Source organism: Esox lucius, chromosome 17 (assembly GCF_011004845.1).
Source record: "Esox lucius isolate fEsoLuc1 chromosome 17, fEsoLuc1.pri, whole genome shotgun sequence".
Taxonomy (NCBI): Eukaryota; Metazoa; Chordata; class Actinopteri; order Esociformes; family Esocidae; genus Esox; species Esox lucius.
The window spans coordinates 28,693,650-28,710,721 of NC_047585.1; the positions used below are offsets into that span (position 1 = coordinate 28,693,650).

A 17,072-nucleotide genomic window follows, 5' to 3' on the forward strand; every position below is an offset into this window, starting at 1 on the left:
TGAGGGGAAAAAGTATTTGATCCCCTGCTGATTTTGTACGTTCGCCCACTGACAAAGAAATGGTCAGTCTATAACTTTAATGGTAGGTTTATTTGAACAGTGAGAGAAAGAATTACAACCAAGAAATCCAGAAAACACATGTCAACAAAGTTATAAATTGATTTGCATTTTAATGAGTGAAATAAGTATTTCATCCCCTCTCAATCAGAAAGATTTCTGGCTCCCAGTTATCTTTTGTAGAGGTAACAAGCTGACATTAGGAGCACACTCTTAAAGGGAGTAATATGCTTTTTGTTGTTATTCTGTCTCTCACTGTTCAAATAAACCTTCCGTTAAAGTTATAGACTGATAATTTTTTTGTCAGTGGGCAAACGTACAAAATCAGCAAGGGATCAAATACTTTTTAACCTCACTGTATACTCTTTTCTTGAAAAAATGTATTCCTTCTCTTTGGACACTTTGCTTTATGTTGAAGAAGTCTGTTCTGAGCCCAGTTCTGCTGCTGCAGGGATGTAAATTATTTTCTTACTGTTCCAGCATAAGTAGTGGTGGATCTTGGAAGTAGTAGAAGTACTTCAGGGACAGAGACATTCTCTCTACAGTAATGCTCTGTTATGTTTAAAATGTTGTGGGCTCCACTGAATGCCCTTTTTTATAAATTTAGTACCAGGTCACCAATCTTAACTGAACCAGGAGTTTATCCATTTTGATTTTAAATGATTGAGTGTCTGTATAGTCTGTGGTAAATGCGTGTCTACGTGGTGTTCATACATTTGGTAGATTAAGAAGTGCAACTCTGTTTCCACCTCTATTTTGATCAGTGTGCACAAATCTTCGATAGCGAGGTCTGTCTATAGTGTCCTCAAAAGTGGTTGTGCTGGCTCATTGTCCATCTTTAACACCACCGTTAGCAATTCAAACGGCAAACATGGCCACAATTTAAAATAATATTTTGGGAAAAACATAAATGATTCATTTGAACTATAAAGTTTGTGATACTCTCATGCTGCCATCAATGACATCACTAGCCACTGTGTTGCCATATCTGGATATTTCTTTTGTTATCCAACAGTCAGGTTTGGGGACAACACGATTTCGTCTATGCTCTTTGCGGATGATGTTGTTGTGTTGGCCCCTTCAAGCCAGGAACTTCAGCATGCACTGGGACGGTTTGCAGCCGAGTGTGAAGTGGTCAGGATGAAAATCAGTACCTCCAAATCCGAGGCCACAGTCCTCAGTCAGAAAAGGGTGGCTTGCCCATTTCAGGTTGGTGGAGAGAGCCTGCCTCAAGTGGAGGAGTTTAAGTATCTAGGGGTCTTGTTTACAAGTGAGGGAAGGATGGAACGGGAGATTGACAGACAGATCGGTGCAGCTTCTGCAGTAATGCGGTCGATGTATCGGTCTGTCGTGGTGAAGAAAGAGCTGAGCCGCAAGGCGAAGCTCTCGATTTACCGGTCAATCTACATTCCTACTCTCACCTATGGTCATGAGCTTTGGGTCATGACCGAAAGGACAAGATCCCGGATACAGGCGGCCGAAATGAACTTTCTCCGCAGGGTGGCTGGGCGATCCCTTAGAGATAGGTGAGAAGCTTGGTCACCCGGGAGGAGCTCAGAGTAGAGCCGCTGCTCCTCCACATCGAGAGGGGTCAGCTGAGGTGGCTTGGGCATTTGTTTCGGATGCCTCCGGAACGCCTTCCTGGGAAGGTGTTCCAGGCCCGTCCCACCGGGAGGAGACCCCGGGGAAGACCTAGGACACGCTGGAGGGACTATGTCTCCCGGCTGGCCTGGGAACGACTCAGTGTCCCCCCGGAAGAGCTGGAGGAAGTGTCTAGGGAGAGGGAAGTCTGGGCATCTCTGCTTAGACTGCTGCCCCCGCGACCCGGCCCCGGAAAAGCGGAAGGAAAAGAATGATGATCCAGCAGTGCAAAATGCACATAATGTCAAATATTCACATGTAGTCATGTGTTCCAAAAAGAATTAGAGAACTGACATTGGGTGGATTAACCCTTCAACTCTATTTTTACTAACAGGAAAGGCTACATGGGGAATAGATCACATTTTAGTCTTATGGCAACAACTCGAACAAATAACACATGATAGACAACTTTTTTAAATAGTTTATTACATTTTAACAATAAAGAAACACGCAGTGGTTAGAACACAAGTTGAAAGGGATGGATAAGTAGAAAGATCATAAAAGAGCTGACTATTCATTTTGGCACTTCCAGTGGCAGAAATCCATAGCTTAGAGAAAGAATCCCTACATAATTCCCATTATAGAGTATGTGAGGGCACTGACATTACTACTGAAGGCATATGCTAATTTGATGTAGTCAATTGGTGGGATATTGTCATCCGTCGGGAAGACAGTTTGACACAGTTTTCAGACTTAGCATTGCAACCTAGTCACTACTTTGATATAAACAACTTTATATCAAAGTAGTGACTTTAATAGGCAGTTCGGCACACCACTTTTAGATGTTGACATAACATCCCCTATATCAGGAATCTATCGGAGAAGCAGTTTGTGTATTTTTAAGCCAAACCATATCGGATGAAGTTGAATGTCCCCACCCTCCTGACTAAATAACATTGGTGAATGGTTTCAATATATATTCCCATGCTAAAACTGCTTTTTGATCAGTAGAGGCTTCTAACCTGCACCATGCTCAGATCATCCTGGCCAATACAGAGGAAAGCCATCTCTGCAATGCATATGCTTAAAATGTGGGTGAGACAGAAATTCACATTATTCACTTTTCAATTAATCTGGTAACAAATTTTTTTTTTAATATATTAGTTATGTTAACCGATAATAACATACAACAAGATACCATGTGATGAAGCCACTGTAACACAGCGTGGGATATTACATTCACTCTCCATTAACCATGGTCCTAGAATACTGTGCAAAAAGGGTTTTTTGCGGTCACACAGACCAAATACAAAACTGTTTAAAAAAAACTGTTAAAAACAAACAAAAACGACAGATGGAAATGAACACAAATGTTGTCAATCCTCAGAACTGCACCACCCAGTGCACGGGCCCATAGAGTATGGGATACCTAGGTTCAGGTTAATGTCTCTCCTTTTGTGACCTACACATTGAAAGACGTTTAGAGAAGACAACATGATGACCTTCATTTCAGTAAAGGGTATGCAATCTAGGAAAATATTAATTTGAATAGCAATACAATTGCACTTACCCTTGCTTCAATGTACTCAATTCTCCTTTCTAAGGCGGTCAACTTTTCATTCAGAGTGGCCAAACGAGACCGGCAGGACATATCTAAAACAAACAAAATACAACCAACGAAAGGTTTTTCCTTGGGTCAAAAAAACAAGTGCATTTTGCATTAACATGTATGATGTCACATCACTTTTACTGTTGTATTGTGTTGCTAACTGTTGTAATAACAATACAAGGCATTTCAGAGGTTTGTGGCATTTAAGCAATGACATATTTGGCCAATATATCATGTCTGTTCTTAAGCAAGACCCATTGCAAAGTGCCTGGACACAGCACTTAGCCATGGTACACTGACAGTATACCACAAAGCCCAAAGATGCCGTATTGCTCTTATAAACCAGTTCCCACCTCAATAAGAGCAGTAAAGAGTGATGTGATGGCATACCCATGGGAAACGACTATCAGCCAACCAGGATTCAGGACTTAAAACCACTGTTTTTATAACAGCCTGCCTACCAAGAGTATGACATCACATAGGAGCAATAAGGCATCACAGGGATTAGTGATATATTGTCAATATACCACAGCTAAACGCTATGCCCTGGCACTCCGCAATGCAAGAACAGCAGTGGTATAGGCCACATACCACGACCTTCGTAGCGTAACTTCTACACTGGGTGGTTTGAATTCTGAATGCAAAAATATGTGCTATATGAGCCCGTACACCAAAGCTTTGACTTTGGGACCAGGAGACAAGTTTATGAAGTACTTTACCCCATAAATCCTGTCAAAAAGCTAGCTCAGTAGGTACAGTACAGTATTGTACAGTAGGTAGCCATCAGAAGTTAGCGCTATTCGACATTCATTTTAAGTTCATTTCACCCCCAAATGATATTTAAGTAATTAGATAATACATTGCATTATTGATATATTTATTAGATAAAACCAAGTTAGCGCGTCAGCCACGAAGGGCTAACTAGAGTATAGAGGGTAACTACCTAGCTAGGATTAAGGACTTAACATTGACATCCTTTTTGGTGCGGCTAAGTCATCTTCGTTAATTACATACCGAAGGAATTTAGAAAATCAGCAATTTTCTTGATACTGCTCGTGATAACTTCAATATATTCTCGGTTTGCCCAGTCTTGGTGGATCTCCCTCTGCACAGGATCTTCTTGGCCGGCCATTTTATCTGTTTTGGGGAAGTTGTGTCACCGCCACTAAGTGACCAGCAGGTGGCGATAGTTGTCAGAAAATAAGTATTTACGTTTTGCCTTCAACATAAAGGTTCCCTACATTAAGAAATGTGAAAGTACAGGGTTTTGAATGTACATGAGGAAAATGTCGATATACAGGTGCTGGTCATATAATTTGAATATCATCAAAAAGTTGATTTATATCAGTAATTCCATTCAATAAGTGAAACTGGTATAATGTATACATTCATTCCACACAGACTGATATATTTCAAGTGTTTATTTCTTTTACTTTTGATGATTATAACTGACAACTAATGAAAACCCCAAATTCAGTATCTCAGAAAATTAGAATATTGTGAAAAGGTTCAATATTGAAGACACCTGGTGCCACACTCTAATCAGCTAATTAACTCATAACACCTGCAAAGGCTTTTAAATGGTATGTCAGTCTAGTTCTGTAGGCTACACAATCATGGGGAAGACTGCTGACTTGACAGCTGTCCAAAAGATGACCATTGACTAAAGAAGTAATTGCTAAAGAGGCTGGCTGTTCACAGAGCTCTGTGTCCAAGCACATTAATAGAGAGGCAAAGGGAAGGAAAAGATGTAGTAGAAAAAAGTGTACAAGCAATAGGGATAACCGCACCCTGGAGAGGATTGTGAAACAAAACCCATTCAAAAATGTAGGGCAGATTCACAAAGAGTGGACTGCAGCTGGAGTCAGTGCTTCAAAAACCACCACGCACAGATGTATGCAAGACATTGGTTTCATGAAGAAATTTGAGCGCCTTGTACTGTCATACGCTTAAGACCATCACTGACCCTCTACTAGACCCACTGCAGTTTGCCTACAGAGCCAACAGGTCTGTGGACGACGCGGTCAACACGGCTCTTCACTTCATCCTCCAGCATCTAGACTCTCCTGGAACCTATGCCAGAATCCTGTTTGTGGACTTCAGTTCCACATTCAACACCATAATTCCTGCTTTGCTCCAGGACAAGCTATTTCAACTGGGAATGCCAGAGTCCGCATGCAGGTGGATCATAGCCTTCCTGTCCAACAGAAGGGAACCTTGTGATGCTTGGGAAGGACCTGTCTGACCCCCTGACCATCAGCAGTGGTTCCCCCCAAGGCTGCGTCCTGTCCCCCTACTCTTCTCCCTGTACACCAACAGCTACACCTCCAGTCACCACTCTGTCAAGCTCCTGAAGTTTGCCGATGACACCACCCTCATCTGACTTAATTCTGATGGAGACAAGTCTGCCTACAGGTGGGAGATTGATCATCTGGTGTCAAAAAAACTTGGAGGTCAACGCCCTGAAGACCGTGGAGATGATAGTGGACTTCAGGAGAAGCCCAGCTGCCCTTCCCTGATTCCCCTGTGCGACTCCCCAGTCAACTCTGTGGAGTCCTTTTGCTTTCTGGGCACCACCATTGCCCAGGACCTCAAGTGGGTGCTGAACATCACATCTCTTACAAAGAAAGAACAGCTGAGGATGTACTTCCTGCGACATGCTGAAAAAGTTCAAACTGCCAACTATGATGGTGCATTTCTGAACTGCCATCATAGAGTCCATCCTGACATCCTCCATCACCGTCTGGTACGCTGCAGCCACTGCCAGACAAGGGCAGGCTACAGCGTATCATCCACTCTGCAGAGAGGGTGATTGGCTTCAACGTGTCATCTCTACATGACCTACTCACCTCCAGGACGCAGAGGCGAGCAGCAATGACTGAGGCTGATCCCTCTCACCTCAGAAATTGACTATTCAGTACTCTCCCCTCTGGTAGAAGGCTGAGGCCTTTCTTTCCTACAGCAGTAGGCCTCATGAACATGCCTGTGGAACCAAATTGGCTATAGCCCTCTCCCAACATACACACACAACCCTCAACTGGACAAAATCTTGCACCTTACATATACTTTTTAGTTATTTTTTTAGTAATTTATGAATGCACAATCTACTAATTTTATGCTCAGTCCACTGTTCTTATTTGTTTCTACTTGTTCCTTGTACCTTTTGTATTCATTGTTGCACCAACCGCCAGAACAAATTCCTGGTTTGTTGTGAAACGTGCTTGGCAATAAAACTCTTTCTGATTCTGATACAAATGCATATTATTTGATAAATATCTGACACTGTTTTTTTTAAGTTGACCTTTTCTTACATCTCCATTTAAGGCTAATGCTTATTGCACAATCCAACGAGCCGTCTTTGGGGGAGATTTTTAGTAATATTTTAAACCCGCAAATGGTTTTATGAATAACCTAATTATAACAAAACAATTCATAAACTGACATAAGCGATTTGGACTCTCTTGGTCTGGATAAACTGGTCAGCCTGATATTTAATTCATCACCGGCAGATGGCACTATATATTTCCCTCACTGTTGCACGTTGTTCATATAATTTGCTTTGTCGATGCTAACCGTGCTTCTTTTGCTGTCTCTATTAGCGTGATGCTGGCAACATTAGAGATTCCGTAGCAACAGTAAGACTTCCGGTTTTCGGATTTTGCCTTCAAAATAGAAGTCTGCGGTAAAACGCGATTTTAATAATATTAAATGTATCAATTTTGACACTTTGCTTAGTGTATATTGTAAAAATGTACTGTAGGAAATGTTCAGGAGAGTGGGTAGAATAATTATATGCAAAGAAATCAAGGGGCACTGTGTATTTGCAATTGTTGCTGGTGTTTTACTCCGCCCACCCCATTGGCCACATTCCAAATTGTTGAATAGCCTTTAGATCCATTACTCCTTTTGTTAATGGAGGTGATTATCACCACTTGGTGATTACTTAACAATTCAGCCAATGATCTAATGTAGTTGTCAATTACTTATATTAACTGTCCATTAGCCTGCTGTATCACCTTTAGAGATGTAGATGTAGGATTTTATCTGTAAAAATATAAAATAAATGTTTAATGTGTGAATGTGATACTGAAAAGAAAGGGTATGTTTGCATACTTTCTCTGTAAGAAATTTTGTTTTTGTTCCAGTTTTTAGCTCCATCAGAACAGTACCAAATGTTTTTACTACTGAAAACACCAACATGTAATTACAGTTGGGCAAAAAAGTATTTAGTCAGCCACCAATTGTGCAAGTTTTCCCACTTAAAAAGATGAGAGAGGCCTGTAATTTTCATCATAGGTACACTTCAACTATGAGAGACAGAATGAGAAAAAGAAATCCAGAAACCACATTGTAGGATTTTTAATGAATTTATTGGTAAATTCCTCTGTAAAATAAGTTTTTGGTCTCCTAAAAACAAGCAATATTTCTGGCTCTCACAGACCTGTAACATATTCTTTAAGAGGCTCCTCTGTCCTCCACTCGTTATCTGTATTAATGGCACCTGTTTGAACTTGTTTTCAGTATAAAAGACACCTGTCCACAACCTAAAACAGTCACACTCCAAACTTAACTATGGCCAAGACCAAAGAGCTGTCAAAGGACACCAGAAACAAAATTGTAGACCTGCACCAGGCTGGGAAGAAGAAATCAACTGTGGGAGCAATTATAAGAAAATGGAAGACATACAAGACCACTGATAATCTCCCTCGATCCGGGGCGCCACGCAAGATCTCACCCCGTGGGGTCAAAATGATCACAAGAACGGTGAGCAAAAATCCCAGAACAACACGGGGGGACCTAGTGAATGACCTGCAGAGAGCTGGGACCGAAGTAACAAAGGCTACCATCAGTAACACATTACGCCGCCAGGGACTCAAATTCTGCAGTGCCAGATGTGTCCCCCTGCTTGAACCAGTACATGTCCAGGCCCATCTGAGGTTTGCTAGAGAGCATGTGGATGATCCAGAAGAGGATTGGGAGAATGTCATATGGTCAGATGAAACCAAAATATAACTTTTTGGTAAAAACTCAACTCGTATTTAGAGGAGAAAGAATGCTGAGTTGCATCCAAAGGACACCATACCTACTGTGAATCATGGGGGTGGAAACATCATGCTTTGGGCTGTTTTTCTGCAAAGGGACCAGGACGATTGATCAGTGTAAAGGAAAGAATGAATGGGGCCATGTATCGTGAGATTTTGAGTGAAAACCTCTTTCCATAAGCAAGGGCATTGAAGATGATTTCAGCATGACAATGATCCCAAACACACCGCCTGTAATATATAACCAGGTTTTTAGGACCAACCCCATTTGCAGACAGTCCTTTTTTGGACTCTGCTTGGATCAGCTTACATTTGTACTGAATCACTGTTACATTTTTTTAAGAGGCTTCGTTTCTTCATCAGGTTGGCAATTTCTTCTCAATTTGTTGGTTTTGCTGTTTGATTCATGTTGGTATGCATATGTTGTTAATTTCATTTGCCTGAGCAAAATTCTCATTTATTGAATGATTTTTATAGCCAAATGTTAAGACAGAAAATCAATACACACAGCTTCTCCTTATTGGCTTATTTAGATTATTTACAATAAAACTCTTAAAAAGTATTCATAGCAAAATTCCCAGAGAGGTCTTTAAAGCACCATGGACATCTCTATGTTAATAAATTTATAGCATATGTCTGCCCTGAATGTTGGTCGCCTAGGGAAAAAACCCAGGTCTTCATTCTCATATTACTGACTTATTTTGAGCGGGGATACCATCTGAGTACAGTTGAGTTGGTCTGAGTGCTAACTTCTTCTAAGAAACAAAACAGAAAAGTGTTTTGCCCTTCCAGGACCAACATTGTGCAGTCCTGTAATATATTTATCTCCAAGCACATGTTCTCGTTCTAGATAATAATAAATAATATTGACTCTTCAGTCATGACAGGAATGTCATGACTGCAAAGAATTGGCCACATTCGTAATACAATGCCCATCCTAAGCATCATAAACACTAAGACAGCCAGGACGGAAGGAGATCAACTTGGGTAGAAAGTTGAGTAACTGGTTGGATTAACTATATGTACTGTGTACCCTATCCTGTTATGATTTAGTACATCATCTTTTATATTGCATGTTGTTTGATGTAAGTTTGGAGTTGTAATGCCCCATATTAGTTGTATTTAGATAAAACCTAACAGCCCACATTCAGAATTTACTATGAAGGTTTTAGGATGGGCAAATATAAAAAAAAAAAAAGAATATATATATATATATATATATATATATATATATATAAAACGTAATTATTGGGATAAATCTCTAACTTTCTTTCTTTATAATTTGTCCTGGTCATTGGTAATTCTCATCTCCGTGCCTTAGTGGATAACATTGTCCCCATGCCAAATCAGGCTGATTCCACTGGTCGATCTACCATCACTTTTGGCTTAATGTCCACTCCTGGAGCAAGAGTTTCACATCTGATGGCAGATGTTCGTGGGGAGGTGTTACCCAGAGGCCTCGTCCCAGTCATAGTGTGTCTGATCATTCCTGGTAACAATCTTGAAGCCAGCCCATCCATCGCCCTGGCAATTACCAAGAACTACTGGCCCTGGAGTATGAAACCCAAGCATGGGATCTGGATGTGACATATGGATGGGAGACGTCCAGGGCCTTCCGGGTCCTATGTGCAGTGGCCGAAAAGATTCATTTGAGCAATGATTTTGAGACGCCAATTATGGCTACCCTGATCAAGGACACTTTGTTTAAGGAAATACAGGTAATCGATACAACTAGACCTTGTTGTGCTGGGGCTCAAACTCCTCTTTGCAGATCTTCTCCAAGTCATTAAGGTTTCGAGGCTGACATTTGGCAACTCAGACCTTCAGCTCACAGATTTTCTATGGGATTAAGGTCTGGAGACAGGCTCGGCCACTCCAGGACCTTAATGTGCTTCTTCTTGAGCCACTCTTTTGTTGCCTTGGCCATGTGTTTTGGGTCATTGGCATGCTGGAATACCCAGCCAAGACCCATTTTCAATGCCCTGGCTGAGAGAAGGAGGTTCTCATCCAAGATTTGAGGGTACATGGCCCCGTCCATCGTCCCTTTGATGCGGTGAAGTTGTCCTGTCCCCTTAGCAGAAAAACATCCCCCAAACATAAGGTTTCCACCTCCATGTTTGACGTGGGGATGGTGTGCTTGGGGTCATAGGCAACATTCCTCCTCCTCCAAACACGGCAAGTTGAGTTGATGCCAAAGAGCTTGATTTTGGTCTCATCTGACCACAACACTTTCACCCAGTTTTCCTCTGAATCATTCAGATGTTCATTGGCAAACTTCAGACGGTTCTGTACATGTGCTTTCTTGAGCAGGGGGACCTTGCGGGCACTGCAGGATTTCAGTCCTTCACAGCGTAATGTGTTACTAATTGTTTTCTTGGTGACCATGGTCCCAGCTACCTTGAGATCATTGACAAGATCCTCTCTTGTAGTTCTGGGCTGATTCCTCACCATTCTCATGATCATTGTAACTCCATGAGGTGATATCTTGCATGGAGCCCCAGACCAAGGGAAATTGACAGTTATTTTGTGTTTCTTCCATTTGCGAATAATCGCACCAACTGTTGTCACCTTCCCCACCAAGCTGCTTGGTGATGGTCTTGTAGCCCATTCCAGCCTTGTGTAGGTCTACAATCTTGTCCCTGACATCCTTGGACAACTCTTTGGTCTTGGCCATGGTGGAGAGTTTGGAATCTGATTGATTGATTGCTTCTGTGGACAGGTGTCTTTTGTACAAAATCAGCAGGGGATCAACAATTTTTTTTCCTCACTGTACAATACAAGCCTTCATACGTCTCAATTAAAACATGTATTTTTCAAAATAAGGACAAATACATATTTTTCTCTCAAATTAAGCTAAGGCTGGAATGTAGTTGCAATAAAATATATCCATCTAATAGAGTTGATGAAGTTGAACTTATTCTAGTATGTAATAGTTGGAAATTGGTTATGATATGATTTGTAAAAAATGTTTGCTATTCTAAAAGGTATAAAACTGTAAATGGTCTTTTAGACTCATCTACATCTCTAAAGGTAGTACAACAGGCTAATGACCAGTTAATATATGTCATTGACAACAACATTAGACATTGGCTGAATTGTTAGGTAATCACCAAGTGGTGATAATCACCTCCATTAACAAAAGGAATAATGGATCTAAAGGCTATTCAGCAATTTGGAGTGTGGCCAATGGTATGGGTGGAGTAAAATGCCAGCAACAATTGCAAATACACAGTGCCCCTTGTTTTCTTTTGCACATAAACACTCTATTTAGTCGCCTATATATTTCCTACAATACATTCACTGTGGTGTATAGAATAGTTTTTTATGTATGAGTCAATATGTATTTCATATCCATTAAGTTACATTGTGGAAAAAGAGGGTGTGGAAATATTGTGTTGCTAGATGTAGCACACCGTTCCCCATGAGTTATGAGGCAATATGTATTCCATATTCTGTCATTGGCATTGTCTGAATTTTACCCTTGGAACGTGTTTTAACACCCACTTTTAATCGAAATTACTCTTAAATATGATCATATTTGAATTGTTGTCAATGTTTTAAGATGTACATGTTCTCAAACAATTCATAAACTCAATTTATCTCCGTTTTTAAGTAATTCGTTGGTCTCTTTTATTTTGAAAGATTCAAGATTTTCGCGAACCGGAAGTGTTTCTTTAATGTTGCTCACAAGACGCTGATGCCGTCTCTTCATAAATGGATGCTGGACCAGCGAGCTAGTAATCTGCCTATGTTAGCATAGCATCGCCTCAGTAAGTTCTGTAACCAGGACAAGCATATTTTTGTTGAACGGACTGCCTTTGGTAAGATGCATATTGAATACTGTAGCGTTTTCCCCGAACCATTTCTATTGTGTATTAACATTATAAAGCTCCTCCGAGTAATCTGTGATTTTATTGGCTAAATAGCTAGCTAGCATTCTTCAACCTCCTCATCTCGTCTAGGCTAAGTTAGTCAGCTCTGTTTTCGTCATCAGCGGGCGAGACAGTAGATAATAGTTAGCTAGATCATGTCTATTCGCACGTATAGTAATAGCTATAGTTGGGCCCAAATTGATAGCCACTGTACCGTAAACTGACAATTATTAGTATTATTATTATTATTAGTAGTAGTAGTAGTAGTAGTAGTAACAGCAGCAGCATCTACCGCTAACTTGCTGGTGTTGTTTATTTTTCAAGCGCAAATGCTATTTGTATTTACTAGTTAGTTATCGAACGAAACTAATAAGTACTATAAGTTGTAACACAGTCAGGTTTGTTAGAACCCCAAATTCATGTTCCCTTCATTTACTTATTATATCTAAACTAGCTATGTGTTGATATGAGTCTTTTTGTCTCTTAGATGTTTTCATCTGACGTTTTTCCAATGCCTGCTCTCCTCGTTCTGTCCTTTAATTTTACTAGAAATGGCTGAACCGGAGCTTCTCTTGGACTCAAATATCAGACTTTGGGTTGTCTTGCCCATTGTCTTTATCACTTTCCTTGTTGGGGTGATACGTCATTATGTATCCATTCTGCTTCAGAGTGACAAGAAGTTGACATTAGAGCAGGTGTCCGACAGGTAAGGTTATTGGTACTATGTATCCATGGTAGGCTGACATAATTGACAATTAATGAAGTGATTGTGCGCTCTGATGAACTGACTCAAGTTGATATCTAACCATTCGTTTTTTACTTTACTTTTAAATATTCAGCCAGGTTCTCATTAGGAGCAGAATCCTCAGAGAGAATGGAAAATACATTCCGAAACAGGTGAGATCCATGTTGGATTTACCGTAACACACCACTTGTAGTTTTTTTCTGCTAGTTTTGCCACAACTAAGACTTCCTTATTTTCAGTCTTTCTTGATGAGGAAGTTTTACTTCAATAATCAAGAAGATGGATTCTTCAAAAAGACCAAAAGGAAGGTTGTCCCCCCCTCCCCAATGACAGGTAAGGATCTTGCCAACACGCCTACTTACTTAAACGTATAGAACTGTGTCACTGTACTGACCCTTGACATGGAACATGTTGTTGATTGTGCACTGTTATTGCTGCATGTCAGCTTGAAATGTAATAAGTATTTTATTTAATATCTGGAAGTAGCACACAGAAGGTTTTGTCTTTTTATAGTTACCTGTGAATAGACCTGAATGCAACATTTTACAGTGGGAGCAAACTGACAATCATGTTAAGAGTAACCACCCCACAACTGCTCCCTATTGTAAGTGGTTCCTCCTAAGGTGCATTGAGCAAAATGCAAGATTAGGAGTAGTGATTATGCCTTTAGACTGCATGAACATGTTTCAGGTATTTTGTAGAATTTGAAGTTGCTCAATTTGTGGACCACTACCACATTGGTGCCCACTCTAAAATAATGGGTTCAAGACGCTGCTGTCTGTTATCAGGGGCACTCTGCAACGCTGCTGTCTGTTATCAGGGGCACTCTGCAACGCTGCTGTGCTAACTGTTTCTTTGTCCAGACCCCAGCATGCTGACAGACATGATGAAAGGCAATGTGACTAATGTGCTTCCCATGATCCTCATTGGAGGCTGGATCAACTGGACCTTCTCTGGCTTTGTCACAAGTAAGTAGCTTCTTCCTGGCTTACACTGAGACTGGGCTGTTTGGAGGAGTATTAATCAAAGCTTTTTATAGTACATCTACACATTCCACTCCTAATATACATATACTTTTACATTTTCTGCCCTCTATTTGCACTTCTGGTTAGATGCTAACTACATTTGGTTGTACTGTACTTGTACATAAAGGGACCTGCACATGGGCAGAAGCTTTGACGTCTTATGCACCGGAGGTTCTTTGGGGTAAAAGGTCAAAGAGAAGCCACACCCACTACACTAATCATGTTCTCAACTCTTTTCTTGTTCCATACAGCTAAGGTTCCTTTTCCTTTGACCCTGCGCTTCAAGCCCATGTTGCAACAAGGAATCGAGTTACTCTCACTTGATGCTTCCTGGTTAGTTGGTTTAATAGATACTGTCGAAATGATCAGTGTTCTGTGAATGTTATGATGTATTGTTTCTGAGTGCTACTGTAAGCATTGATTGAAACCTCACTTGCATTTTTGTTTTAAGGGTGAGCTCAGCATCGTGGTATTTCCTGAATGTGTTTGGGCTGCGAAGCATGTACTCCTTAATTCTAGGACAAGACAATGGTAATCTTTTATCAAGCTTCATGATTCAGTCTTACAAAGCTCATTGATGCTGAATGTGTTTCTGTAAACTAGCTGTGATGTAGTTTGTAAACAACTTACAGCAGTACTAATTATCAAAAGCAATGAACATATCATTATATTGGCCTGATATGAGGCAAACAACACCACTTTGAGAAACCAGACTTTTGGTGGCCTAGTCTGTGCCTTGATTTGATAAGTAATTCAGCCACCATTTAGTGTCATTCCTATCATCTTTTATGTCGACAACACTATCTTGTACACAACTGGCCCCTCAATGTGCACTGTTGTCCACCTTTCAACATCCAACATGCCTTTGCGGACCTCCATCTACTCCTTAATACAAAAAAAAAAAGTTGTTTTTTAAATCCAAGTCTTCCACAACCTGCTTGTCCTCCTACATCATCTCCCTGAATGGGGCTGAATTGGATTATGGCAACACCTACAAATATCTTGGTTTAAGGCTTGACTGCTAACTCCTGTTTAATACCCATTTTACCCACCTGCTTTCTAAAATCTAGAATTGTTTTTTTGTTCCGCAATAAGGCATCTTGCGCACACTGTAGACTAACAAATAACCAGCCCCTATGGCAACATAATCTTTAGGCCTACTGGTAAAAAGCTTAATGTCATTTATCACTCAGTCATCTTCTTTGTGACCTGTCTCCTTCTACACATTACTATGACCTTTAAACTCTGGTTTATTGACCCCCAATTTCAAGTAAATACCTTCTCTACCTCAGCTCACTACTTAACACCTGGCACTATGATAGTAACCTGCACTGTGGTCACTCCTAAAGCCTATACTTCTTTGGTCGACACTCATTTCATTTCACTTCTGCCAATGACCACAATGAGTTCCCAAAGACCATAAAGCTCAACGCCACCCATGTCTCACCTTACTCCTTTAAAAATAAAATAAGCAAGCTGCAATCTGACCACTGCACCTGCTCTATCCCCTATTCCTGTCTGTATGTGTCCCACTGCATTATAATTTAAGGTTTATTTGTAGATGTATTTTTACAGTATTTGTTCTGTTTACTGTCTTTTATTTGAATGCCTTTGGTCAGGTTGCCTTTGCAGAATAACATTGTTTCTCTAGTGACTTACTAAATAATGGATAAATGTCAGCAAAGTGTATGGAGCATGTGGACTATGTTCAAGTGGCAGGCCTCCATTTTATTAGTTTTGTCACCAAAATGATATGAAGTAACCAATGTGGTAACACTAATTACTGTGGAAAATGGCATCTGCTCAATAACCAAATCGTGACTCACGCAGGCGCAGACCAGTCTAGGATCATGCAAGAGCAGATGAGTGGTGCTGCCATGGCCATGCCTGCAGACACCAACAAAGCCTTTAAGGTAAAGGTGTCTACTCTTGGATTACATATTTACCTACTCTCCTTTGAGTCAGCATTGCCTTACAAAGTTTTTTTTTCTCTTTTTAGGCTGAGTGGGAGGCACTTGAGCTAACGGACCACCAGTGGGCGCTGGAGAGTGTTGAGGAAGAGCTGATGAGTAGGGAACTAGACTTGGATGGAATGTTCAGCAGGGAGTTACCAACGGGTATCTTCTGATTGCTAGTTTTACTGCAAAGAATCTGCTGCAGGGCAGAAATTGAGTTTTACAATTCCTGATTTGGAGTTCCTCTGGAACATTATTTAGAAATTGGAATAAGCTGAGCTTTGGAATTAAATGGAGGTCTGATTTTGACATTAATTTCAGTGCCATCACTGTCCATTCCAATGTAGAAATTAATATTAGATTAACATAAAACATTAAAGTACCAAGATCAATTAATGTATTGAAATTTGAAGATTCAAGTATGTAAAATGTATGAGAAAAAGATAGTATAGGAATGAGAAATTTTTTGAAATGTTTTACTGTTAAAATCTAAACAACATGTCAATGAGCATACAAGGTCAATGTGTTTTGTACCACCACTTTTTTCAAATCTTGTTTTTTGTTTTATGAGATTACACCTTCCTGCCATCAGTTTTTATTTTATTTATACTTGTTTGTTATTTGTGAGCTTTTTATTTTATTTTTAAGAACATAACTAGTCATGTTCAATGAATTGAATAACCGACCATGTGAATAATGCATTTAAAATCAAGGATTATGACACTAGTTTGATAATGTATTTCCATGTTGATCTTTTTAAATAAATGGTGTAACGGTTCACTAAAAACATGGTAGGCCTAAGCTGCTGAGTAAAACCCTGTTGTTAAGCTTAGTTGGGTTACACATGATGTAAAGGACAGGTCATCAGGAATTCCTCTGAGATAATGAGACTGATCTAAGTTAACAGAAGAACTTGAGAAATGTAAGGCAACTTAACAACATTGCATCATTCCCCTCTCAGTTGTGTGCAGCATTATCAGATTTGTGATATTTGGTGAATCTAGGAATTGGGTGCAAGAAATCTACTGTATCATTTTATTTATTTCAATTTATTTTGTAACATTTCCTTGTGTTTTGTATAAAGACTGTTTTGACAAATCGTTGTGTAAAAAGTTATTCCCTTCCAGATGTGGATCCCAGTTGTAATGGCACTTTAATCTGTAAAATGGCAGTGTACACTGGCCGT

General features: G+C 40.2%; 2 protein-coding genes across 2 annotated transcripts; one reads left to right on the plus strand and one right to left on the minus strand.

Moving 5' to 3' along the window:
• Positions 1-2,779: 2,779 nt before the first annotated feature.
• Positions 2,780-4,409, minus strand: LOC105017173 (probable protein BRICK1). The gene is made up of 3 exons (XM_010881564.3): positions 4,262-4,409; positions 3,209-3,291; positions 2,780-3,100 (listed from the first exon to the last, which is right to left on the minus strand). The coding sequence occupies exons 1-3, from the start codon at positions 4,377-4,379 to the stop codon at positions 3,074-3,076; spliced, it is 228 nt and encodes a 75-aa protein (XP_010879866.1). The 5' UTR covers positions 4,380-4,409; the 3' UTR covers positions 2,780-3,073.
• A 7,579-nt stretch (positions 4,410-11,988) lies between these two features.
• Positions 11,989-16,985, plus strand: emc3 (ER membrane protein complex subunit 3). Its single transcript, XM_010881563.3, has 9 exons — positions 11,989-12,110; positions 12,711-12,867; positions 13,001-13,058; positions 13,146-13,239; positions 13,770-13,874; positions 14,183-14,264; positions 14,383-14,462; positions 15,762-15,844; positions 15,931-16,985. Exons 2-9 carry the CDS (start codon positions 12,713-12,715, stop codon positions 16,057-16,059), a joined length of 786 nt encoding a protein of 261 aa, XP_010879865.1. The 5' UTR covers positions 11,989-12,110; positions 12,711-12,712; the 3' UTR covers positions 16,060-16,985.
• Positions 16,986-17,072: the final 87 nt, after the last annotated feature.

Coding starts and splice junctions, on each gene's coding strand:
- LOC105017173 (XM_010881564.3), bottom strand. CDS start 4,379: ATGGCCGGCCAAGAAGATCCTGTGCAGAGGGAGATCCACCAAGACTGG. Junction 3,292..4,261: donor TGATTTTCTAAATTCCTTCG/GTATGTAATTAA, acceptor TGTTTGTTTTAG/ATATGTCCTGCCGGTCTCGT. Junction 3,101..3,208: donor TTGAGTACATTGAAGCAAGG/GTAAGTGCAATT, acceptor TTCAATGTGTAG/GTCACAAAAGGAGAGACATT.
- emc3 (XM_010881563.3), top strand. CDS start 12,713: ATGGCTGAACCGGAGCTTCTCTTGGACTCAAATATCAGACTTTGGGTT. Junction 12,868..13,000: donor TTAGAGCAGGTGTCCGACAG/GTAAGGTTATTG, acceptor TTAAATATTCAG/CCAGGTTCTCATTAGGAGCA. Junction 13,240..13,769: donor CCCCCCCTCCCCAATGACAG/GTAAGGATCTTG, acceptor TTCTTTGTCCAG/ACCCCAGCATGCTGACAGAC.